Below are 27,828 nucleotides of genomic sequence, written 5' to 3'. Positions count from 1 at the left end.
AAAAATGTACTGAGCATGAACAACAAAAAAGAACTCTGCCAGGTTCTCTGGAGGCTAAAGATGAGCAAGTCTGTTCTTTCCTTTGATAACAACTTTACTCAGCCCACATTCTTAGATATAGCTCTTAGATTAAATTCTCCTCCAGAACAGAGACTGTGGTGTCTCTCTCTCTCTATCCTCAGGGCTAAATGAATGAATAAATAGAAGAATGAGTGTTCTAGTAGAGATGTTCCCTGTTTAAGATGTAAACTACAAGAAATTATTTCTAACCTCTTCACAGTGTAATCGAAATTGCTTAAGAACACTAAAAGGATTGAGGAGATATCAATCATAGAAACAGTTTAAAGAGCAAGGTGGACAAATGGAAATCAAGGAAAGACTGGGAGAAGGAAAAAGAAAAAGCACTGTCTAGAAGGAATCAGTGGAAACAGAGGCTGACTTTATTTGGGGGGGGGCCTCCAAAATCACTGCCAATGGTGACTGCAGCCATGAAATAAAAAGAGGCTTACTCCTTGGAAGGAAAGTTATGACCAACCTAAACAGCATATTAAAAAGCAGAGACATTACTTTGCCAACAGAGGTCCATTTAGTCAAGGCTATGTTTTTTCCGGTAGTCATGTATCGATGTGAGAGTTGGACTATAAAGCAAGCTGAGTGCCAAAGAACTGCTGTTTTAAACTGTGGTGTTGGAGAAGACTTCTTGAGAGTCCCTTGGACTGCAAGGAGATCCAACCAGTCCATCCTAAAGGAGATCGGCCCTGAGTGTTCATTTGAAGGACTCATGTTGAAGCTGAAACTCCAATATTTGGCCACCTGATACGAAGAGCTGACTCATTTGAAAAGACCCTGATGCTGGGAAAGATTGAAGGCAGGCGAAGGGGATGACAGAGGTTGAGATGGTTGGATGGCATCACCAGCTCAATGGACATGAGTTTGAGTAAACTCTGGGTGTTGGTGATGGACAGGGAGGCCTGGCATGCTGCAGTCCATGGGGTCACAAAGAGTCGGACACGACTGAGTGACTGAACTGAACTGAACTGAGAAGGAATCAGTGAAGACAAAATTTCTGCAGAAAACAGAAAGAACTCAGTTGATTCTAAATATTTAGAATAGAGTAGGCAATTACCTTTGCGGGAAAAAATAAAATTTGGTGGAAATTGAATAATCAACAATTAGAAAGGGGGAAAAAACATTTCTTCTGGCTTCTACCAAGTGTTGAGCCACTTTAGCCAAAGCATGGAACCTTAAACAATGTTCTAAAGAGTTGTTATAAGTGTTGTTTGGACAAGGCAGTAATGTGAACACAAATATGTGCTCTGTCCACCTGCTGCCTTCATCACTTGAGGTGGTAATTCTCAAACTCTTTGGTCTCAGGACCTCTGCACATTTTTTAACATTATTAAGGATCTCCAGAGAGCTCTTACTTACATGAATTATATCTAATGATATATACCATGCTATGCTGTGTTTAGTCAGTCGGTGGTGTCCCACTCTTTGGGATTCCATAATCTGTAGCCCGCCAGGCTCCTCTGTCCATGGGATTCTCCAGGCAAGAATACTGAAGTGGGTTGCCATGCCCTCCTTCAGGGGATCTTCCCAACCGAGGGATCGAATCCAGGTCTCCCCATTGCAGGTGGATTCTTTACTGTTTGAGCTGCCAGGGAAGCCCAAAAATACTGGAGAGGGTAGCCTATCCCTTCTCCAGGGAATCTTCCTGACCCAGGAATTGAACAGGGGTCTCCTGAATTATAGGCGGATTCTTTACCAGCTGAGCTACTGGGAAGCCCTGTTATTTATCATATTATCTGTTAAACTGAGAAATTTTCGTAATCTTATTTCAAATCAAGACGACAAATTGTACTTACTTTTGGTTATATTTCTGCATAGGCTCAAAATTTCAGACTTATTTATTTTATATATAAATAAAATATATACATTATTTATTTATAAATTTCAGATTTATTTATTTTTTTAAAAAATGAGGTTATAGCTATCCTGCCAAGTATGACTAAAGCTAGGTAATAAAAGTACAGGAAAAAAACAAAAAACTAAGAACAGGCAAATTTTATTAATCTCTATTAAAAAAACGTACATGCTGATACTTAAATCTACTACCATAGAAAATAATGGAAACCACAAAACATATGCAAGCACTCTATCAGCTGGGTGATGACATCGTTACACGTCGAATGGCCTCTGGAAATTTCCGCTGTACATTAAGGAGACAGTCACAGCGAAAAAGGCAAATTACGTCTTTGTATCATAAAGCAAATAGTTTTGACCACGGAGACCCCCTGGAAAGATCTTGGAGATGGCCCAGACCTGGCGGACCACGATTTGAAAACAAATGTAATCAATTAATTTTTAAGGTCACTTCCCATTTAATATGCTCTGATAAAGATTTTATTCTCCTTCGCGGACCACCCTTTGAGACCTAAGATCTTAAGATGGAGCTCGTCGCCTAGTGAAACCCAAATCGAAAATCCCCGGACGCGCCAGGGCGAGGGGAGGGTTCAGCAGGTGGTTTCTGTTTAGCGCTGGGAGATGAACTCACTCTGCCCAGAGTCGGCGGAGGACGCGGGGTCTAGAAATCAGTCCCAAACCCGCCACCCGCGCGCCAAGGCGGGGCCAGAACTGGCTGCAGGCGGCCGGACTCGCCCAGGGCTTAGCGCAGAAAGAGGTGGCGGCGGCTGCGAGGCGCGGCTCCTGGAGACGCCAGCCAACCGCCCGCCCGCCGCAGGTGCGCCGGCCCCCGCGGGGAGGAGCGCGGCCAGGTGCTCCCAGGTAGCTGCCTTCTTCGGTTCTCACCGCTCTACTCTGCGGCCTCCCGGGATCCAGGCAGGACTCGCGCAGCGCGTCCCGGAGCCGGCCAGGGCGCCCCCTCCGCGAACCCCAGGCTCTTTCTCGGCCCGAGTGAGGGGGCCCTTCCCGTCCTGCGGAGAGCAAGGCGCGGATTCGGGGGGCGCCGACACCGAGGGTCTGGCGGCCGCAGGGACGACCGAAGCACGGGACTCCGGCCCGGCTGTTGCTGGAACATGCGCCCGGAGCTGCAGGTGCGGGGGCCCGGAGGCTCGGCCCCGGCAGGGAATGGGTGGCTGGGAGGGGGCCTCCTCGGCGGACCGGGTCCGATTGCAACGCAGAGGGTCGCCGCGGCGACAGGCGCCGGCTTAGCCGGCCGCAGAGTCCGGAGGGCGGGGGCTGGGGAGGTGGGGACAGGGATGGTGGGCGGGTGGATGGAGGGGAGGCGGCATTTGTCCCCCGGAGCTCTCGGGGCCGCTTTCCGGGCGCGGGTCGGACCCTGGCGACCGAAACCGCGCGCGGGGCGCAGTCACGCGATGACTTTGAGCACAACAGGTCGGTGACTCGTTCCCATAGGAATTTAAACTGCTGAGCTGGGGGCACTTTTGACCTGTGTTTTTGGTTGGTTGGTTTTGTTTCAGTTTGTTTGACAGTTGCCGCACTATGTTTCCACTCCTGGTGCTACTCAGCCAACTGCCCGCAGTTACCTTCGCGTTTCCTCATTGCACAAGAAGTCCGGAGGAGTCTAGGCATGCGAGAGAAGAAGGTAAGCCTGGCTGCAGATCCCAAGAAAACCGTGCTGAAAACCCGAGCCTGTATTCCAGGGCTCAAACGGGAAAGTGTAGTCTTTGAGATTACATGCCCCTCATCAATCGTAGAAGCGCTAAAATGCGCTTTAATTTGTGGTTTATTTGGTAACGTTGTGGTTAACTGAAATTTTTATTTCTGAGAGTTACTTTTGTAAATATGTATTTAAGACCAGGTTGGTAGTTAACTGAATGGAAAAACTTTTTCAACTTCTGAAAATAAGTGAGTGCCATTTTCCTAGATGAGGCCGTGTGTTAATTCTGATGAGCATAGTTAGTTGTTCTTCCTGGAAAGAAGGACAAGGAGTCCCGGACCTAGTCTGGATTTGTTAGCAGACTCTGAGCAAGTTACTTAACCCCCTTTAAGCTTTTAAAATGATGAGGGAGTGAGGAGTGGAGTGATCTCTAAGGTCCTTTTATACTTTTAAATGTCTGGTTATCTGGGTAAAGTTAGATGGTGTGAGATTAGGTTTGGGGCTTGCTACTTGACAGTCCCTTGGACTGCAAGGAGATCCTACCAGTCCATCATAAAGGAGATCAGTCCTGGGTGTTCACTGGAAGGACTGATGCTGAAGCTGAAACTCCAATACTCTGGCCACCTCATTCGAAGAGTTGACTCATTGGAAAAGACCCTGATGCTGGGAGGGATCGGGGGCAGGAGGAGAAGGGGACGACAGAGGATGAGATGGCTGGATGGCATCACCGACTCGATGGACATGAGTTTGAGTAAACTCCGGGAGTTGGTGATGGACAGGGAGGCCTGGCGTGCTGCGATTCATGGGGTGGCAAAGAGTCGGATACAACTGAGCGACTGAACTGAACTGAACCTAGAATTGCACACCTTGTGGTCTCCAGATCATAAACAGATTCCTGCCCACATTCTGAAAGCCTAACCTAGAAAACACAGGAAAGAAAAAAACTTGGTTTTCGTTTCTCCCTGCCAAATTGCTGTGCTTCCCTACCTGGTGCCAATGCTTTGGATCCACCTCCCCACACATATCTGTCCCACATTCATTCTTATCAGGTCCTACTCTCATTCTCTTTTGAAGAAGATCTGTTACACTAAAACTCCTAATCATAACGCTAATAATGGTTAATACAGTTTAATGTCTCAAGCCTTCTAGGAGACTGTGTGTGTGTTAAAATAGGACAATATCTTAACCTTAAGGAATCAAACACTGACCACAGAATCCTAAGCAACTGGATAAGGTAGTTAGTGGAACAGAGATTTGCAGGGAGATCCTTCTTGGTGCCTTCCACGTTGTACCGTATTTGTAAGTCCATTCATATATAAGGTTGATGATCCATACTCAACGGGACCAGATGCTGGGTCCAGAATGTTTATGAGTACATTTGTTCATTCACAAGATATAGGCATAAAAGATACTCTCCAGGACATCATAAACTATGGAAGGAATTTAGAGATCATACTTGAGTGCAGAAGGCTGGAGATATCTGTGGGAAATGTAAACGAGGAAGTATGTGTATTTCAAAGGCTTCTCTGGTGGTTCAGTTGGTAAAGAATCTGCCTGCAGGAACTCAAACAGGGTCTCTGTATCAACCTAGAAGGGTGGGATTGGGAGGGAGCTGGGAGGGAAGTTCAAGACAGAGGGGGCATATGTATACCTATGGCTGATTCATGTTGAGGTCTGACAGAAACAAAATTCTGTAAAGCAATTATCCTTCAATTTAAAAATAAATAATTTTTTTTAATGAAAAAAAAAGAGTCTGCCTGTAGTGCAGGAGACCTGGGTTTGATCTCCAGGTCAGGAAGATCTCCTGGGGAAGGAAATGGCAACCTACTCCAGTATTCTTGCCTGGAAGTCCACATGGACTGCTTCATCTAGTAGGCGAGGCAAGGTGTAAACTGATAATCTCCATAAACTCTATGACAGAAGTAGAGAGTTCAAGAGCAGAGGTATTGGTTAGCAGTATTAGTTAGCGTTAGTATTCGTTAGGTGTTAGCATAGTAGCTATGTCTCTGGAGAGTTGTATAGCACAGAAGCCAGTGCTCTCTGCAAATGAGGTATAACAAATGGAGATATGAAAAGTAACTAGGGAAATAAAGGACCTTCAGTTGTGTTCTGATAAAGCCGAGAAGTGGCATTTAAATGACTCAAAGAGAATTTATTTAGAAAGCATGGAGAGAAAGGAGGAGAATAGAATATCTCAGTTGGTGGGTTTAAAACAAGGGAATAGACAGCCTCTCAGGATGGTCTGAGTGAGTGAGTGAAGTGAGGGAAGTCACTCAGTTGTGTCCGACTCTTTGCGACCCCGTGGACTGTAGCCCACCAGGCTCCTCTGTCCATGGGATTCTCTAGGCAAGAATACTGGAGTGGGTTGCCATTTCCTTCTCCAGGGGATCTTCCTGACCTAGGGATCGAACCCAGGTCTCTCGCGGTGCAGGCAGGCGCTTTAACCTCTGAGCCACCAGGGAAGCTAAGACAGGAGAAATAAAGATGAGAAGATAATCTGAGGCAGCAGACACAAAAGTGCAAAGGCCAGTGTATCCTGGGGCAATGGCCAGAGGGAAAACAGGAACCCTTGCTGCAAGTTCAGGATGCCCCAGGGGCAGGAAAGTTGGCCTCTTTTAATTAAAAGCAAATCCAGGCTACTTAGAACCCAACTAACAAAGGACAGTATTTCTCCTGAGATCATAAGGGAGGCAAGAAGTTTGATAAGGCATTGAAGCTCTAAAGATGGACCATGGACTGAATTAGAACTTTCAACCTCAGGGAAGTGCTGGACAGCAGTCCCTCCCAGGAGGCATGTTTTATACAACAGTCAAGACTTTCGTTGGCGTAAATATCACTTCAGGAACAATAAAAGTGTTTGTGACTCACTTTTTAATTTTCCTTTTAAGTTGAAGGTCCCATTGGAGGTCAGGGGTGTTTTGTAACTCAGATAACAGGAGGCCAACAATGAGAAATTTGGCACTGCTTTCTAGCCAGTAAAATGTAAAGATCTGGGCATATCTGAGAAGTAGCAATACAGAGGCAGATTTCTAATTCTCCATTCTGAAATCAGATTTTACGTATTGTAAGTACGTACAGTACAGCTAAGTTAAACAGACTCAAAGTTACTTCATCTCTGGTTTAATATTATAAACCTGTGTCAAGCTGAGTAACAGACCATGACTCTGAATTGCCTTAACTCCGAGAAATTAGGTCCAAGAGGAAAGTCAAGTTCATTCATTTATTATTGTAAGTAATTTGGGGCGCACCTCTATGTGTCAACATCCCTGCTTTAATGGAATTTTCCTTCTAGCTAGGGGAACAGAGTTGTAACAGATAAGTAAATAAAGTATATAGAACACTAGATGGAAAGTGCCATGAAGAAAAACACAGTGTGGGATGGGGATTGCCAGAGGTGGGTGAATAGGGATGGGGTTCAAGGTAACACTGAACAAAAAAATGTGGAAGGAAGTGAGAATGCAGACTGAAAGAGGAAAGTTCTATTCAGTGGAAAGCAAGTTCAAAGGCAGGAGAGATCCAGGCACATTGGAAATGTGCTGTCGCTGTCATGGACAGGAGGATGACTTAGACGGCCATTATAAGAATCCCAATGAGAAATGATGGCGACTTGGGAAATTTTTCATTCTGTTTCATGGTTGCATAAAATCCACAAGAACAAAGAAGAGGAAAGAGCCAACATTTTATCACAGGACAGAATGGTCTACCTTTTAAGAATATTTCTCAAAACAACTAGCACTAATGAACCCATTCTGGCTCTCCTCCTTGGTTCAAATAGCTCATCAATCTTGTTTATAAAATAGAAATGAAGCTGCTAGAATAGCACTGGCCAATAGAAATAGTATGTGCACCATGTAAATAATTTAAAATTTCTAGTAGCCACATTTTCAAAAGTAAAAAGAAATAGGTGCAATTAATTTTGATAAAGTATTTAATTTAACCCAATATATTCCAAATATTTAACCTAATATTACAAATATAAGCAATAGAAAACACTGAGATACTTTACATTTTTCTTAACCATGTCTTTGAAATCTCTTTTATACTTAGTGTTCAGTTCAGTTCAGTCGCTCAGTCATGTCCGACTCTCTATGACCCCGTGGACCACAGCGCACCAGGCCTCCCTGTCTATCACCAAATCTCGCAGTCTACTCAAACTCATCTCCATTGAGTCAGAGATGCCATCCAACCATCTCATCCTCTGTCATCCCCTTCTCCTCCTGCCTTCAATCTTTCCCAGCATCAGGATCTTTTCAAGTGAGTCAGCTCTTCATATCAGGTGGCCAAAGTATTGGAGTTTGAGCTTCAACATCAGTCGTTCCAGTGAACACCCAGGACTGATCTCCTTTAGGATGGACTGTTTGGATCTCCTTGCAGTCCAAGGGACTCTCAAGAGTCTCCTCCAACACCACCGTTCAAAAGCATCAATTCTTTGGTGCTCAGCTTTCTTTATAGTCCAGTTCTCACATCCATACATGACTACTGGAAAAACCATAGCCTTGACTAGATGGACCTTTGTTGACAAAGTAATGTCTCTGCTTTCTAATATCCTGTCTAGGTTGGTCATAACTTTCCTTCCAGGGAGCAAGCATCTTTTAATTTCATAATTAAATCAGCATCTGTAATCACCATCTGCAGTGATTTTGGAGCCCCCAAAATAAAGTCAGCCACTGTTTCCTCATCTATTGGCCATGAAGTGATGGGACCAGAGGCCATGATCTTAGTTTTCTGAATGTTGAGCTTTAAGCCAACTTTTTCACGCTCCTCTTTCACTTTCATCAAGAGGCTTTTTAGTTCTTCACTTTCTTCTATAAGGGTGGTGTCATCTGCATATCTGAGGTTATTGATATTTCTCTTGGCAATCTTGATTCCAGCTTGTGCTTCATCCAGCCCAGCGTTTCTCATGATATACTCTGCATATAAGTTAAATAAGCAGGGTGACAATATACAGCCTTGATGTACTCCTGTCCCTATTTGGAACCAGTCTGTTGTTCCATGTCCAGTTCTAACTGTTGCTTCCTGACCTGCATACAGGTTTCTCAAAAGGCAGGTCAGGTAGTCTGGTATTTCCCTCTCTTTCAGAATTTTCCACAGTTTATTGTGATCCACACAGTCAAAGGCTTTGGCATAGTCAATAAAGCAGAAATAGATGTTTTTCTGGAACTCTCTTGCTTTTTTAATGATCCAGCAGATGTTGGCAATTTGATCTCTGGTTCCTCTGCCTTTCTAAAACCAGCTTGAACATCTGTAAGTTCTAGGTTCACGTATTGCTGAAGTCTGGCTTGGAGAATTTTGAACATTACTTTACTAGCGTGTGAGATGAGTGCAGTTGTGCGGTAGTTTGAGCATTCTTTCGGATTGCCTTTCTTTGGGGTGGGAATGAAAACTGACCTTTTCCAGTCCTGTGGCCACTGCTGAGTTTTCCAAATTTGCTGGCATATTGAGTGCAGCACTTTCACAGCATCATCTTTTTAGGATTTGAAATAGCTCAACTGGAATTCTATCCCCTCCACTAGCTTTGTTTGTAGTGATGCTTCCCTAAGGCACATTCCAGGATGTCTGGCTCTAGGTGAGTGATTATCTGGGTTGTAAAGATCTTTTTTGTAAAGTTCTTCTGTGTATTCTTGCCACCTCTTAATATCTTCTGCTTCTGGTAGGTCCATACCATTTCTGTCCTTTATTGTGACCATCTTTGCATGAAATATTCCCTTGGTATCTCTAATTTTCTTGAAGAGAGCTCTAGTCTTTCCCATTCTATTGTTTTCCTCTATTTCTTTGCACTGATCACTGAGGAAGGCTTTCTTACCTCTCCTTGCTATTCTTTGGAACTCTGCATTCAAATGGTTATATCTTTCCTTTTCTTCTTTGCTTTCTGCTTCTCTTCTTTTCAGAGCTATTTGTAAGGCCTCCTCAGACAGCCATTTTGCTTTTTTGCATTTCTTTTTCTTGGGGATGGTTTTGATCCCTGTCTCCTATACAATGTTAACGAACCTCTGTCCATAGTTCATCAGGCACTCTATCAAATCTAGTCCCTTAAATCTATTTCTCACTTCCACTGTATAATCATAAGGGATTTGATTTAGGTCATACCTGAATGGTCCAGTGGTTTTCCCCACTGTCTTCAATTTAAGTCTGAATTCTACACTTACAGCACATTCAATTCCCACTAGCCACATTTCAGGTTCTCTGTACCATATGTGGCTAGTAGCTGCTATATTGGACAAAATAGCTCTGTTAAGACTCACACCTGGGACTTCTTGGTGGTCCAGCAGTCTTGGTCAGGACTCTGTGCTACTAATGCAGGCGTCATGGGTCCTGGTTGGGAACTAAGATCCTGCATGCCACACAGCACTGCCAAAAAAAAAAAGTGATTTAGGAAATGGCAACCCGGAGATGTAAGTGACTTATCCCAGGATATACAGCTGATAGCTAAGCCAAATCAGAAAAGAAAAATCTGTGTCTTCTGTGTCTAACACTCTGCCACTAAACCAGACTAATTTTTCTCAGTCAAAATAACAGGAAACCAGTGCTTTAGAAATAGCATAGACTGGCCTGTCATTTATTGGAAAAATAATTGTCTAGAGGAAAAAATGAAACTCAATTTTTTTTTCACTTATGCTGATAACTTTGGACATAATCTACTCAAGTATGTCCTGGAATTTGATTAATATCTGTATTTCATCTTTAGCAGAAATTATTTTTACTGATGATATTTCTTTTTGTCAGATTTTAAAACCACAGAAGAAAGTTGGGTGTAATTTAACCACATCAAAGGAACTATGTGCTCTTCCCATAATTAAAACAGGAATTTTCTGCCTTATTTTTATCAATGTTTGCAATCTTTCTATTTCTTTGTTAGTTTTTACATCAAAAGAAGAAGCAAACCTGTTCATACATAGACACCTCCTATATAATAGATTTGATTTGGAGCTCTTCACTCCCGGTGACCTAGAAAGAGAATGTACAGAAGAACTTTGTAATTATGAGGAAGCCAGAGAGATTTTTGTGGATGAAGATAAAACGGTAATTCTGTTGATGATGTTAATTGGCTAGACGTTTATTAAATTGTACTTTAAAAAGTGGTACTTTTAGGCATTAGAAATTATATGCCTTAAGTAAAATTAGGATTGTATACCTGTTATCTCTTTCTACTTTCTTAAAATGCTAATTAACCCATTTAAATTTTACTTTATACTTCCCTGGGTTTACAGTAATTAGCAAATTATCAATTATGCTATAATTTTGTGTTTAACATTTATGATACTCAAAGACAGTCTTGAAGCACAGTGAATTAAACTGCAGGATATTGAGTTAGCTCTCTGATTCAGGCTTCAGTCAGTCAAAACTCAAGAGAAATTTTTCCTATCAAGACTTAGCTTTTTGATGACTATATTTATATTTCAAGTACTTATTGACAATCTACTATGTGTCATATGCTCCCCTAGAAACTGAGGATAAAATATATATTCCCTGCATTCAGGAGTTTATTGCTTGGCAATAAACTTTTAGAATTTCTCCCTTAAATTATAATTAACTTCCGTCTGTTAATCCTGTACAAAACAAATAGCCAGCACTGTCCCTGTTATAATCTGGCATATTCTTTAAGACTATCAAGTGACCCAGATTCTTTACTTTTGTAAATAACCCCAAGCTTCAATAACCCCAGCTCTTTTTCCCCTTCCTCAAGAATCCCATTTTACTCTTTAGTCAATACGAACCTCTCTCGGTATTCTTCAAATGAAGGTGTTACTGAAACTTAGCTCTTTTTCTTCCCAAACTGTCCCCGGCCTCCCGTTGCGGCTGTTATCTGCTGCGTCTCTTAGAAAAAGGAAGCAAAGACTGCTCTGCCTTGTAGTTGTCTGTTGAAATTCTGTTCTGTTTCTCACAAACCCATTTTCTAGTTTTACCACCGTTCCTGAAAAATGGCTTCCATTCTCTCAAGTAACACTGAACTTAAAAAGTCTCAGGGAAAAAAAAAAAAAAAAAAAGTCTCAGGGATGTCTTTCCAAATCAGTAAATAAATACCTTTTAATAAAATCTCTGAGCAAGGGCTTCCCTGGTGGTCCAGTGGTTGAAAGCCTGCCTGCCTGCTAATGCAGAGGACACGGGTTAGATCCCTGGCCCCAGAAGACCCCACGTGCCTCGGGGCAACGAACTGTGTCACCACTACTGAGTCTGTGCTCCGCAACGAGAAGACACCACAATGAAAAGCCCTCGAGCTGCAACGAGAGAGTAGCTGCTGATTGCCACAACTAGAGAAAACCTGCCTGCAGACAACATAGACCCAGCACAGCCAAAAATAAAATTTTTTTAAAAACCTATGAAAATCTCCTAGCAAACTGAAGGCTCACCTAGTGTAGAAAAAAGTCAGGCTCCTTTTCAAACACAATCATGAGTCCTCTGCTTCAGCTTCCACCTCTACTGTTTTCATCAACTCTCTAATTTGATAGTGTCCCTGGATATCTGAGTGAGGGCCCTGGGCCAATGAAGGAAGAAATATCAGGATCCAGTGGTAAAGAGCTGGCACTAGCAATAAATCCCTGGCCAATTTCAGAGTTGGAAGAAACGGTGGTGGGTGGCAATGCTTTAATTATTTAGTAGAGTGAGTCACTTGCTCCAGCATGAGTGAACTGGTGTCCAACCTGTGGCACATGCCAAGTGTTTATCACCCCTAGTCTAGGTCCTTGAGACCAAATGAAATGACCTTAAAGAAATTAAATAAACTTGGAAATTTTTATCTTTCTCTTAGAAGAAATTTTGGCAAGAATATTCAGTTAGAGGACCGACCACAAAATCAGGTAAGGCAAGAATGAATCAATTTTAATGTTTTTTTCCCACCCTCTATCATAGTACATTTTTAGTTTCATTGTTTGAGTTTGGTTGTTGCACAACATACATACCTTGTAAATCCGGGGAAGATTTCTCAATTATGCACAGGGCTATCTAAGACAGAAAAGGCCGCATTCATCTGTTTATACACTGAAAATCAAGTTTGGTGAGATACTAGGGAAATGAGATAATAGGTTTAATTCGCTCTTTTAAACAACTCAGCTAAGTCAGGACTTGCACAGAATAAAAGTAAGACTGTTACTTTCAAGTAGTAAGCTATTTTCATTTTTTTTTTCTTTTTTTACCATTACAAGTGAATGGAATACTTGTGCTACTAAGTAAATTAAGATTGTTAGATAGAATCAAGTAACTTCTAAAGAGGGGAGATCCTTTGTCTTATCTGCATTGATCATCTCTAGCTGCTTTTTAGTCAGGTTTGTTTTGGTTTTGCCAGTGATTTTTTTTATTCCTCCTAGGCAGGGTCCAGCTGTAGGGAAACTATATTACATAGCTACTCTGGAGTTGCTTAGTAATTTTCTGTCAGTAGTTAATATCAGAATGTGTATAGTTGAACAAAGAATATGTTTATCCCACTTAGTCTTGACATTTAAAATAAATCAGGGACTTCCCCTGTTGGTCCAGTGGCTAAGTCTCTGAACTCCCAATGCAGGGAACCCGGGTTCCATCCCTGGTCAGGGATCTAGATCCCACATACCACGACTAAGACCCAGCACAGCCAAAATGAATAAATAATTTTGATTAAAATAATAAAAATAAATAAAGCCATACCTAGGGCTTTTAGGAAGTATATCTTTTTTTCTTTTTTTTTTTTCTGGTCATGTCTCTGGCACAGACTTTTAAAAGTAACCAATGTTAATTATTAGATGCTTAATAATGTGCTTACACTCAATGTTAAATTTATTGAAATCATAGACGGTGCTTTTCAGTTGTTATATTTATGTTAGTTTAATGATTTCTTTTAAGATGCTAACAGAGAGAAAATCGATGTTATGGGCCTTCTGACTGGATTAATTGCTGCAGGAGTATTTTTGGTTATTTTGGGATTAGCTGGTTACTATCTTTGTATCACCAAGTGTCACAGGCAACAGTATCCAGGGTAAGTATCAAGTGAAAATATTTAATTTACTTTCTATACTAGTATACTTTCTATACTGTTATTTTTAAATGGCTAAAAAAATGACTGCCTATATTTTGAAGTCTGTTTTTTATTTTGCAATAATTTCAGATACACAGGAAAGTTGCAAAGAGGGCACAGAGAGTTCCTATGTATCCTTCACCAGATCCTTCGCTGTTAACCTCTCATATTACCGTATTACATTTGCAAAACTGACAAGCCAACTTTGGGCTTTCCTGGGGGCTCAGATGTAAAGAATGCCTGCAATGCAGGAAACCTGGGTTCAATCCCTAGATTAGGAAGATTCCCCTGGAGAAGGGAATGGGTAGCCACTTTCAGTGTTCTTGCCTGGAAGATTCAATGGACAGAAGCCTGGCGGGCTCCCGTCCATGGGGTCACAAAGAGTTGGACATGATAATACAAGCCAATGTTAATAGATTGCTATTAACTGAATTCCAGCATATTAGTAAAGCTTCTTAAAGGCCATAATTGTTTGTATAATAAATCTCAACATCATTAGAGTAAAAAGTTATTATCATTCATATTCTTATCTGTAAGTATAGATAAAAGTGTAGAACTACCTTATTTTTTTAAAAAAAAGCAGCACATGCGAAATAGGCAATCAGAATTATTTCTTCTATATCCTTATTTACCCTGTTTATGGTTCCAAATTCTACAAAGACGCTCATTATTGACCAGGTGATAAAACAATTATGGAAATAGTGATGATGACTGTACAACATTGTGAATATAATTAATACCATTAATTGTACACCTGAAAATGGTTATAATGACAAATTTTATGTTCTGCATATTTTACCATAATTAAAATTTATTGTTAAGATAAGCGTTTAGGGCAATAGAGGTGGAATTAGGATAAATCCATTGGAAGATAAAAGCTGAAGCCATGAAAGTAGGTAAGTTTTCTGAGTGTGATGAAAGGACAGAGACGAGGGCAGAGGCAAGTCTGAAAGGAGGCCCGTAGTAAGAGTGCAGAGGAAGTTGGCTGTTGCTGTTGTTTTAGTCTCTTAGCTGTGTCCAGCTCTTTTGGGACCCCATGGACTGTAGCCCACCAGGTTCCTCTGTCCATGGGATTTCTCAAGCAGGCATAGTGGAGTGAGTTGCCATTTCCTTCTCCAGGGAATCCTTCCAACCCACAGATTGAACTCATGTCCTCTGCGTTGCAGGCAGATTGTTTACCACTGATCTTCCTGGGACGCCCCTGCAGAGGAGGACATGCCAGCAACAGGGGGGCAGAGGACAGGGGCAATGTAAAGTGCAATTCTATCCCCCGGCTGGAATTCCTAACAGTCCCCTAGGCATCACGTGATCTTGGGCAGGAACTAAGGAGATTGTCTGAGAGTCCTATAACTCCTCGAAAAGTTTGAAAAGTGAAAGAAAGTAAGGAAAATTTTGTGTAATTTTTCTTAAGCCACTCTTTAAGCTGAGGTTTCTATTAATTTCACCTGCTTAACAGACAGGAAATCAGCAAGTTCTTACCATTTTCAAGGGCTTTTGACTAAGATCTTATTTCATATGACTTTCTCCACAAGCTGCAGGATACCTGGAAATCCATGAGTTAATGAAGAAATTGGAATATTTATATTTAAAAACTCTCCTTGTCTTTTATCTTTTATCCTTGTCTTTTATCTTTCCTTCTTTTCTATCTCATTTACAATATTTTCCCCCAAAGTCCATGTGTATGCCCTCAGTATTTAATAATTTCCCTGAAGATCTGTGAACAGAGTCGTTGTCCAGCATCATGCTCAACATCGTTCTCTTCTCTTTCCTATTTTTTTTCCATTTCTCTGCTTTTCTTCACCGCTACACCTTCTTACCTTATGCCTTTTTTTTTCTCTGAAGCCTTCTAGCTTCTTTCCTGCATGAGTTTAGAAGCAGAATTCAAAGCATGGAATAAAGAGGTGCCATTATTATGCATGTTTTTTGTGTATGTTATTATTAAATTTTGAAAACCCAGATATCTCTTATTTTAAAAGTAAGATTAGTTATACTTAGTACAGTAGAATGCTGTCCCATTTACAGGTCATTTTTACATCTCCTGTCTCACTTTGATTCTCAGAGCAACCCTTTATAGGGGACATTTCAAACTAGGTTAACCAGACATTCCTTTGTGTTAAGATTAACTTTTAAATACTTACTAACTGACTGAAGTACTTTTTATCAATTGTCCCAAGAAATTTTTCCAACAGTTACATGTTCTCTTTCTACATTTTGCAAGTCTGGAAGTGGGGGAAGGGTGAGGAATATTTTGAAAAAGAAAAGAGTAAAAAATGAGATCATTGTTAGAATAGTTTGTCTCATTTTTTTGTAAAAACATGCCAAGAAATGGGAAGCAAGATCTTTTCATTTCTTAGTCCCTATATTTTACGGAGGAAAATAGGCATAATATAATGTTGTCAGCTTATCCGAGATGTTCTTGGTGTGTGCTTTCTGATTTCAGTCATGTAAGGTATATGTAAGAAATCACTGTGAAAACACTTAATGACTTTAATATTATTATACTGTTCCTGTAACAGATTTTGAAGGTCAACGTGGAAAAATTTATTTCTTCAAGTAAAACATCTGTCTCTCCTGTTTCCTATAAGCAAACAAGTAGTACTTTTCATCACAAGCTAATGAATGTGGCAAGTGACAATCCTACCATGCGTACATTCCAGATTTCCGACAGAGGAGAAATTGTATTGAGCCCTCTAAGTAAACTTCTGAGGCTCTCAGTCACCTCTCGGCTATTGAAGGGCAGATTATCCAATTCCTCGATTTACATAGACCTTTTTCTTTTCTTCTCTCTCTGCTATTTTCCTCTCTTTCCTTTCAATTTCAGATCTCATTATAACTTCCAACAGCAAAGGTATTCTATGAGGCAAGTTGATATTAATTTAGTTTGCAGAAGAGTACAGTATTTTGGGTCTGCTAAACTCTTATTAGGAAGAATACTATTATAAATATCGACTACAGGTTTGGGATTATCTATATATTTTAATTATCTTATTAACCATACTATAGGAGGTTAATTTCTGCATAGATGCTTCATAGACAGCCAACTTCACAGTCTAAATGGATCAGTTTACTTATCTTTAAATTATAATTTGTAATTCACAAGTGAGAAGGGGAAATATAGTTTTGGAACACCAGACTGGTATTGCATTTCAGTTTTCATTGGCTGGTGTAGGTGACAAAGTTTTGTGGAAAATGGTGTAACTTGAACTAAGCCTTTTTTTTTTTAATTAAAAAGTTTTTTTTTCTAATTGTTAGGCTTGGATCTGTGGAGATCACTACCTTGGCAAGACCAGAGAGCTATAAAATAAAGCAAGGCTAGATTAAGGGAGGCTTTGAAAAGTAGGCACAGGAGTTGGAAGTTGATTCAGTAGAAAGTGGACTTCAAGTTAGCCTTTTGTGGGGAAGAATGATGGGATGGAAGCCCTGCTGAGGAGGGATGGACCAGGCAGCAGGGTTGCAGGGGTAACATGAGAGAGATGGGCATCCACTGATGTTATTACCTCTGTGGCATCAATTTCCTTAGCTTTGAGTTGTAGCACCTTTCAACAAAGCCTGGATTTGGTTTAACACCATACTTGGAGAAAATTTTGATTCAGGAATAGGAGAAAAAAAGAATTCATGTATTTTGAGTCCTCGTTACAGTATTCCATACTGTGCTTAGATGCCTTACATAATCTTTCTTAATCCACACAAAACACCTCTGTTGACATAGTTATTATATTCCCATTTTACAGAGGGAGAAACGTTAGGTTACCTTGCCTTTGGTCACATTGCTATGAAATGACAGGATCCTGTTTCATACACATGACTGACTTCAAAGCTCTTGGTCTTAACCACTAAACGAAGACTCATTCAGAGTTTATGGGTAAAATAAAACTTGTTATATTAATAAAGAAGGTTCAGCTTTGATCTAAATAGTTGGATTTCTTAATATTGCTGTCTTAGCCTAAAATTTTGCCTTTCCTAGACCTAAATGCTCTCTCTTATTTAGTTCTTCAGACACCTACGTAAGAAGGGGCAGACACACTCCTTCCATCATCTTCAGAAGACCAGAGGAGGCTGTCTTGTCTCCATCGCCACCTTCATTGGAAGATACAGGATTACCTTCTTATGAACAGGCAGTGGCATTGACCAGAAAACAGAGTGTTTCACCACCACCACCTTATCCTGGGCCAGCAAATGATTTTAGGGTATTTAAAAAGTCTATGTCACTCCCATCTCACTAAGCCCTCATTGTCTTGGTGATATAGGACATTCACATTATTTAAGTGGTTCTTTTCCCTGAACCAAAAAAGACAGGTCAGTTCAGCTGTGTAGAACAAACTGTAGGGAGTAAGGAGAAATGAGCGTGTGTTCTGGAGTTCTGTCAGCATCTCTAACCTCAATTGGATAATCAGCTGGATAAGGAATTTTGTATCCTTGCAGTGAAGAGAGCATTGTTCTGTTCAAAAGAATGTTATGGATGTCACAGCTAAAACTGGTGAACCGTCTGTATCCTTTGTACAGAAAAGGTTGTAGATTTGTTGTTGTTGTGTTAGTTGCTCACTTATGTCCCACTGTTTGCAACCTATGGACTGTAGTCTGCCAGGCTTCTCTGTCCATGGAATTCTTCGGGCAAGAATACTGGAGTGGGTAACCATTCCCTTCTCCAGGGGTTCTTCCAGATCCAGGGATCGACCCAGGGTCTCCTGCATTGCAGGCAGATTCTTTCCTGTCTGAGCCACCAGGAAAGCCCCATAGATTTATTGTATTGAATACTAAAAAAAAAAGGAAAAGAATTTCTAATTATTAGATTATTCCAAGTTATAATATTGGATCTACTCTTTTTTAGGATTTCTTTTTGGTTGGAAATACTTCACAGAATCTGACATGTAAATATAAATCAATAACCTTAATGAAATCAGTTTTTTATCTTAAATTATTGCATAGCATTTACTGTATTTTGCACATTTTAGTCATGAACTGTTCCTATCAGGCATACTTTATTATGGGGGGGGGGGCAGTCAATAGTTTTCTTTAAAAAATAAACACTAGGGAGTTACTTCTTCAGTGGGAGCATGGTTGCAATGGCAAGGATTTGCAAGGGTTGTTATACCACGAAGTAAATTATAGGCCTCAAATCTAGGAGTGGAGCTTGATAAATTTGTGCATATTACTGACGAGTAGACATACCTATTTTCATTGCTAAGTTATCTGTATCTGACTATGCATAACTATTAATCTGGAAAATTTGTCAAAGTTTATAAATAATAGTTTGAGAACCTAGAAGTAACTTACTTTTCTGCTATCAAAATAATATTGATTAAAGTTACCAGCAATCCCTTGTATCTTTTACTGTCTGGACACAGAAGATCATAAGTAATAATTTTGACCTATAGTTTGTATCTTCTAATTCTGCATGTGACCAATCTCCCCTTACAAACATAATAGAATATAAGCTATAAACTTCTGAAATGAATGTGTGTGCACAAATTTATTTGAATTTATGTGTATGTGAATTTGTTTCCTCTTTGCAGGAACTCAAAAACTAACATACTCCTGAGAAATAGAAAATTCTGTTCTTTATGTTTTTGCCAGGCATTGCTTTTTTCTATGTAGTACCATTTATAAAATTATATTTTGTTTTATAATTTTTAGAGAGATGAGATTAAAACTCACAGGCATTTGGTAGGTCCTTCCAAATTAAATGCTGAAAAAGTATAAATCATAGTACACTGTGTTTGAGTGTATGTCTCGCTTTTAAGACAGTGTGATCTTAATGCAGATGAACAAGCTTAATCATTACAAACTGCTAAAGACCTTACCTTTGATATTTTCAGAGTCTCTTTGGTTACTTGTTGCAAAGAAATCATCTGGCAAAATTTGTTGTTGTTGTTTGTTGTTTGGTTTTGTTTTAAATTAATTTTTATTGGAGTATTATAGTTGCTTTACTGTGTTGTTTCGTTAACCATATATATTATATATGAGTCAACCATACATACATACGTATATATATGTATCCCTTCCCTTTTGAACTTCTTTCCCTTTCAGGTAACCACAGTACATTAAGTAGAATTCTCCTACAGTGTTCTCATTAGTTATCTATTTTATGCATAGTAACATTTAGATACAATTAGGAAAAGTGGTCTTTTTAATGCCACCTACATAACCTATAAAATTTTTACTGTTAGTCATATATTGGCTTTACATAAGCACTTTTCCTCATGTAACTTTGCCCTTATTTTAATCCTCTTTAGAAGGTCAGAGGCAGGACTTCCCTGGTGACCTAGTGGTTAAGACTCTGCACTTGCAATGCAAGGGGCGTGGGTTTGATTCCTGGGCAGGGAACTAAGATTGCACGTGTCACACAGCCAGTAAATAAATAAAGCAAGCAAGCACCTAATGCTGGTTCTGAGGCTAATTAGGAAACATTAAAAAAAAAGATTGGAAGCAAACTCTTATCATTTTAGCAATCACTCTAAGGCATGCAAGAATAATTTGCCCCAAATCTAACGTGTTGGTAAGAGCTAGGTTTAGAATGAGCAAGCACACTTTTCTCAGCCCCATCTTATACCTATAGAATTACACTGTCTCAAATTATAAAGTTTAAACAATGCTAAGTCTGTATGAGAAATGTATAGACATTTGTTATTTATACATAAATGTATATAAGAGCATATATTACATATCTGTATTTTCTCACATATGTGTTTCTTAGGATTGATAAAAATATAAGATACGGTTTATCTTTTATTGAATCACAATCTGAAATATTCCATGAACTTGTTTACTCTAGTTGACTCCCAGAAATCTTGCTGTAAATCCAGCTTTAGGGCCTGTGACAACCCGTCACCCAGCAGCAGCATAGATTTGTCATATGCCATCACTTACTGTAAAACTATTGCTCTAACCTGAACAAATCTGGAATTCATCATGATTATGAAATAAGTGGTGTTTGTAGAGAATCCAGTGTTGAGAATCAAATCCATAATAATTTAAATATAAAGCAGAAAATGTGATAGAATCATAACCAACAAATATTTATTATAATTAAAAGGAAAATATTAATATAAAATTATTAGTATTTTAATATTAATGGACATGTATTTCTGTGCCATTCTCCATTTTCTATTCCTGTTGTATTTTTGGTAGTGGGTTTTTTGGTTTGATTAATTTGTTTTTGTTTGTGCTTCTTCCTTGAGTAACTGGTTAGTGTTAACCATTAAATCTACCTTGACACAAAACTTCATAGTTGATTAGACAGTTTTCCCCTCTATTACAATCAGGAAATGAATGTAATATGGGTATGAAAAGGGAAAAGAAAAGGGAAAGTCACACAGTCATGTCCGGCTCTTTGTGACCCCGATTGTAGCCTGCCAGGCTCCTCTGTTCATGGGATTTTCCAGACAAGAATACTGGAGTGGATTGCCATTTCCTTCTCCAAGGGATCTTCCCAACCCAGGGATCAAACCAAGTCTTCCTCATTGCAGGTAGATTCTTTATCATCTGAGTCACCAGGAATAAGACTAGAAAAAGACAAGTACACATTTATGGGGTTTTGCCTTCAATAGGATAGATAATTCTACACAGAATATTCTCTTTTTAAGATGAAAAAAATCAAAGAGAGCACAAACTATGTGTCAGAGTTTTGCATCCATTAATATTATGCCCTCTGAGTGAATACACAGTGAAAATCCTCAGAACAATTAAGAGCTAGAGCAATGGTGTTCTCTATATCTGGTGTCCTGTTTGCCTATAAAATTCTAACAATTTTTTTCTATTTCTCAGATAAGTTATGTGTATGTGTACTTTTCCTATACATACAAGTGAATTTTTTAATGAGAAGTTTGTCAGTGCTGTTTGAAAGCTTAATTTCATATTATTCATACTGTTTTTTATTCTAACTGAATGTGAAATAGTTTATATTAGTTACTGGTTGATTTGAAATATTGTATGTGGCATTTATACTACTAGAAGAATGTCTAGAATTTCCGTAATTTTTTAAAAACTAGATTCTTTTGTAAATCCTGCCTGTGTAGCATTTTGGAACATATCTGACATATATTGATACCTTTAACCTTCCGTATTGTATTTCCTTCAGCATTTTTTTGTTGCTGTTTAAAAATGTTTCCCTAACAGTTAAAAGTTTACGGTAACTCAGTACTTACCAGAATTTTCATTATGTGGAAAAAGCAACTCGCTTTTGAATACATTTTTCCTACATGCTTGATTATATTTTGGCTTTAATGGATATCCTATTACAGACATTTTTTATACATGTGAATAAACTTTATGCTAAGTAAATATTTGTTGCTTGTTTCAATGTTTATTTGAAGAATATTTAATACTTATTCCTCATATAATGGCATATAATTATGTGAACAATGTATTGCATGTTTTCAAAACAATGTTTACAGCATGGTATTGCTGTATCTATCTTTCACCTGGGGGTGGTAACTTTCTATTTAAACAGTCTAATTGCAATTGTGAAAGTGCTATTTTCCTTAACAGAGTTTTAATATTTAATATATTGTTTGAGGCAAATTTATGATATATTATTGCTTAAAACTGAATTTACTTCTATGACCTTTATACATAAATTTAAAACTTTTTAAAATATAGCAAGGTTATACTAAATTATAGGAGTAACAGTACCTCTAACATAAGAGAAACACATTAAGTAATACTATGTATCATACAGATAAATGAACTATTTTATCAAATATTACATTATGTTCAACATTTAGTCCTCCTTAAATTTTTTATCCAGTTGATTAATACATAAATGTTAATACTTATACTCCTTAAAATTACTTTAGTCAAAGGAATGAGAAACCAAGCTAGTGACTAGGAGAAAACATTTGCAAAAGATACATCTGATAAAGGACTGTTATTCAAATTATACAAAGAACCCTTAGAATTCAACAATAAGAAAAGGACAACCTGATTTAAAATATGGGCAAAAGACTTGAACAGATACCTCACCAAAAAAAGATGATTAGGTAACAAGCATATGAAAACATGTCCAACAGCATATCATTAAAGAATTGCAAGTCAAAACAACAAAGAGATACATACCTATTAAAATGGCCAAAATCCAGAACTCTGACAACATTAAATGTTGGTTAGGATGTGGACCAAAATGAACTCTCATTTATTGCTCATTGGAATGCAAAATGGTGCAGCCACTTTGGAAGACAGTTTGGCAGTTCCTCATAAAACTAAACATATTTTTAACATTTGATCCAGCAGTCATCCTCCCTGGTACTTACCCAAATGGGTTGGAAACTCAGGTCCACACAGAAACCTGCATATGGATGTTTATAACAGCCTTACTTACAATTGCCAGAACTTGAAAGCAACCAAGTTTTCCTCAGAAGGCAAATAGATAAATAGTGGTAAATTTAGATAATGGGATATTATTCACCACTAAAAAGAAATGAGCTATCAAACCATAAAAAGACATAATGGAAACTTAAATGAACATTACTAAGCCAAAAGAGCCAATCTCAAAAGGCTACAAACTGTATGATTATGACTATATGACTTTCTGGAAATGGCAAAACTAGGGAGATGTAAGAAGATCAGCGGTGTCAGGGATTGGGTGAGTGGATGGGTGTGGAGGAGGAATAGGTGGAGAATAGAGGATTTTTAGAGCAATGAAACTACTCTGTATGACATGGTAGTGGTGGATACATATCATTATACATTTGTTCAAATGCACAGACAACTCCAAGAGTGAACCATAATAGACTATGGACTTCAGGTAGTAAGATGTGTCAATGTCAGTTTATCAGTTAAAATGACTGTATATCTCTATGACATAGGACATTGTTAGTGGGTGAGGTTGTTCATTTGTGAGGATGGGTTATATATGAGCTTTCTATACTTCCCATTCAATTTTGTTCCAAACTGCTCTAAAAAGTAAAGATTATTAATTTAAAAAATACTTTTAAGACAAAAAGTTTCCTTAGGACCACTTGAAAGTTTTTTTAAAACACCTCCTTATATTCTGTTGAAGGGTAGCAGGAAAAAGTGAATTCTTTTATTTATGCTTTTATGTTATAATTAACTAGGTGAAATCTATAAGTAAAATTTCAAGGAATTCAAAAATATATCCTAGATTTTGATTGCTGTGACAAGATAGTGAAACAGACACAAACTCTAAAAAACGAGGTGAAATAGCCACATTTCATCTAAAGATAGAAACTTTCTTAACAGCTTAAGAAAGAGGACTTTGCGGTCTAAGATCATAGAGATCTGGAAGGTAAGGGTGATTAGAAATGCCCTTACAAAGTTAGTGCAGGACTGTCAAGTCCATTACTGACTCAGCATATTTTTTCGCACTCTTGGGCAAACTCCGGAAGATGGTGAAGAAAAGGGAGGCCTGGAGCACTGCAGTCCATGGGGTTGCAAAGAGTCGGACATGACTTGGCAAGTGAACAGCAACAATAAAATGGGCTGGAGGCTAGAGGCCAACCTTAGCAACAGGAATCACTTGCAGTTCCTAGAAGCCACTTGCAGTTCCTAGAAGCTGCCTGCAGTTCCTGGCCACATGGGATTCTTGCTTACTTCATCAAGCCAACAGAGGGATCTATAAAGGGTGTCTGCTAGCAAAATAAAGCCTTATATAATGTAATATAAACACAAGAGAGACATCCCATTATCTTTGCTACATTCTGTTGGTTAGAACAAAGTCACAGTTTCCACCTGCACTCAAAGGAAAGAGATTCTACAAAGATGTGAATACCAGGAGAGGTCACTGCAGATCACTTTAGGGTCTTTCCACCATAAGCACCTATCATATGCCAATTCCTAGGCCAAACGCTTTCTCTACAATCTTTCATTTTGTACAACCATGTTAAAAGTCTCTCAGTTATAAAGTGTTAACATGAGTTAACATCTAATCCGCTTCCCTGATAGCTCAGTTGGTAGTGAATCCGTCTGCAATGCAAGAGACCCTGGTTTGATTCCTGGGTCAGGAAGATCTGCTGCAGAAGGGATAGGCTTCTATATGAACATCCATATATAAACATCCATACGCAGGATAGAATACTCCAGTATTCTTGGCTTCCCTTGTGGCTCAGCTGATAAAGAAACTGCCTGCAATGTGGGAGACCTGGGTTCGATCCCCTGAGACCCCCTGGAGAAGGGAACGGCTACCTAATTCCAGTATTGTGGCCTGGAGAATTCCATGGACTGTATAGTCCATGGGGTCGCAAAGAGTCGGACACAACTGAGTGACTTCCACTTCCACTGATTTTATTCTTGCCTTTGAAAACTTTGTAACATCTCATTATTTACCATTTTCATTGATCTTGTTCATTTTCTAACAATTCCTAGCATTATATAGTTTTAAACAAATTATCAAAGGTAATAAGGATGAGAACAATTTGAGAAATTGGTCCTATTCCTCTTAGCAGGTTAAGGTACAGCCAAAGGAAAAGGAGCTGAAAAGAGTGGACCAAAAAAAAAAAAAAAAGGGTGGATTGAAACCGTCATCCTTGCATGCCCTTGAATGTTTACTCTCACATATAATTTATAGTTTAGCTAATTGTGGGTCAAAAAAATCATTTTCCTTGGCATACTGTGGATATTGCTCCAACATCTTCTGGCATTTAATTGCTGTTAAGAATTACAATAACTCTGGTTCCATTCCTTGACATATGATCACGTATTTCTTTTTTTCTCCTCTTTTTTTTTTTTTCCTCCTCTTAAACATTGGATATATACTTTCTTACAATTCTGGAGGCTAGAAGTCTGAGATTAATGTGTCAGCAGAATTGATTTCTTTGGAGGCCCCTCCAGCTGGTTTGTGGATTAGACATCTCTGCTTTTATTGATACATGGTCTTCCCTCTTTACTTCTGTGTCCTAATCTCCTCTTCTTGTAAGGATACCAGTTATATTGGATTATGGCCCATCCTAAAGACATTATTTTAACTTAATTACCTCTTTGAAGATCCTATTTCCAAATTCAAACACATTCTGAGATATAATACAAAGGGTTAGCATTAAAAGTATAAAATTTCAACATCTGAAATTTTAGGAGGATATAGTTGAGCTCCTAACACTGCTCTCTCAGCTTTTGTCCTTGTTTCCTAAAGTCTAGTTTCCATCCTCTGGAAACTTTGAAATTTTCTTTTTATCCCTGGTGATCTCAAATTCACAATTCTGGGTGTTGGTTTTCATTTATTGTTCATGGCATCCAATGCCTTCTTTTAGTTTGAAGATCTATGCCCCCGAATTTTAGAAAATTTTCTTGTGCAATTTTTTGCTTTCTTCTCATTTGTTTTCTCCACTTTTTGTGTGATTCCTAATGGTTGAATATTGGACTTTCTGGACCGATTCACTGTTTTCAATTTCTTTCTCCAAGCTATTCTTTTTGCATAAGTTCTTTAACTTTTAATTCTATTAAATTTAATTTTTCATTTTAGATTATTATGTTTTTAATCTCCAAGAGCATTGTTGGGTTTTTTTTTTTACAGTTTTTTTACCAGTTATAACAACTTCAATGGTGTGTAATTTACATGCCATAAAATGGCAGTTCCATGAGTTTTAACAAATGAAGACACCCATGAAACCATCATCCCAACTGCAGAACGTTTCCATCCATCCCTTTACTGTCAATTTCTTGACTTTTCAGCCTCAGGCTACCATCAATCTACTTTATAGATTAATTTTGCCTATACTATAATTTTATATACTAAATCAAATAATATGACATGTATTCTTTAGTGTCTGATTTCTTCTACTCAGCAGAATATTGTTGCATAAGCCAGTAGGTTATTCCTATTTATTGCTGAATAATATTTCATTGTACTGGTATATCACAATTTCTCTATTCATCTGTTGATAAGTATTTATGAATAAAGCTACTGTGAACATTCATCTGCAAGTCTTTGTGTGGACATATAATTTCAGTTCTTTTGGGTAAATACCTTGGAGTAATACTGCTGGTAATAGGTGGGTATATGTTTAACTTTATAAGAAACAACCGAATTGCTTTTCAAAGTGATTGAACCATTTCACATTCCCAATAGGAATATATGAAAGTTCTGATGGCTCCACATCCTTGCCAACACTGGCTCTTCACAGTCTTAATTTTACCCATTCTGGTGGATATGCCATGTTAACTCATAGTGGGTTTTTTTTTAATGTTCTTTTTTTTAAATTGGAGGATAATTGCTTTTTTGTGTGTTCTCATTGTGTTTTTAATCTGCAGTTCCCTGATAAATGATCTTGGTTACCTTTGAAATTTGTGTGTGTGTGTGTGTGTGTGTGTGTGTGTGTGACTATCTTTTTATATGATTATTAGCCATTCATATGGGCTTCCCAGGTGGCTCAGTGGTAAAGAATCCACCCACCGATGCAGAGGCGAGTTCAGTCCCTGGGTGGGGAAGATATCGTGGAAAAGGAAATGGCAACCAACTCCAGTATTTTTTTTTTTAATTTTGAATTGGAGGATAATTGCTTTACAATATTGTGCTGGTTTTTGCCATACATCAACATAATCAGCCATAGGTATACATATGTCCCCTCCTTCCTACACTGTTTGACTCTAGGTTGTCACAGAGCACCTGCATACAGCAAATTTCCACTGGCTATCCACTTTACATACAGTAATTTACATGCTTCCATGCTACTCTCTCAATTCATCCCACCATCTCCTTCTGCCACTGTGTCCACAAGTCTGTTCTCTATGTCTGGGGTCTCCATCGCTGCCCTGCAAATAGGCTCATCAGTACTATCTTTCTAGATTCCATATATAGCATTCTCTAGGATCATTAATTCTATAGAATCAAGAACCTCAGCACATGAAGTATGAAATGCTACTCACCACACATACAATACTTGTCCCGGAAAGTAGCGTCCTCATGTGCTCAGCTGTGTCCGATTCTTTTGCAACCCCATGGACTGTAACCCGCCAGGCTCCACTGTCCACGGAATTTTCTGGGCAAGAATACTGGGGTGGCTTGTCATTTCCTACTCCAGGGGATCTTCCTGACCCAGGGATCGAACCCACATCTCTTGCGTCTCCTGCATGGGCAGACAGATTCTTTATCATTGGAGCCACCTGGGAAGCCCTAGTGTTAATAAGCAATATTTGTTTTTCTCTTTCTGACTTCACTCTGTATAACAGGCTTTAGGTTCATCCACCTCATTAGGACTGACTTAAATGTATTCTTTTTAAGGCTGGGTAATACTCCACTGTGGGCTTCCTCGTGGCTCAGTGGTAACGCAGGAGACAATGCAAGAGGTGCAGGTTCAATCCCTGAGTGGGAAAGATC

General features: G+C 39.0%; 1 protein-coding gene across 1 annotated transcript; it reads left to right on the top strand.

Moving 5' to 3' along the window:
- The first annotated feature begins 2,552 nt into the window (after positions 1–2,552).
- Positions 2,553–21,842, top strand: PRRG4 (proline rich and Gla domain 4). Its single transcript, XM_070473211.1, has 6 exons — positions 2,553–3,053; positions 3,441–3,565; positions 10,437–10,600; positions 12,327–12,375; positions 13,391–13,523; positions 17,551–21,842. Exons 2-6 carry the CDS (start codon positions 3,463–3,465, stop codon positions 17,783–17,785), a joined length of 684 nt encoding a protein of 227 aa, XP_070329312.1. The 5' UTR covers positions 2,553–3,053; positions 3,441–3,462; the 3' UTR covers positions 17,786–21,842.
- The last annotated feature ends 5,986 nt before the right edge of the window (positions 21,843–27,828 follow it).

Source organism: Odocoileus virginianus, chromosome 10 (assembly GCF_023699985.2).
Source record: "Odocoileus virginianus isolate 20LAN1187 ecotype Illinois chromosome 10, Ovbor_1.2, whole genome shotgun sequence".
Classification (NCBI taxonomy): domain Eukaryota; kingdom Metazoa; phylum Chordata; class Mammalia; order Artiodactyla; family Cervidae; genus Odocoileus; species Odocoileus virginianus.
Note: the sequence above shows the minus strand (reverse complement) of the source record. Positions and strands in the feature narration are given on the sequence as shown.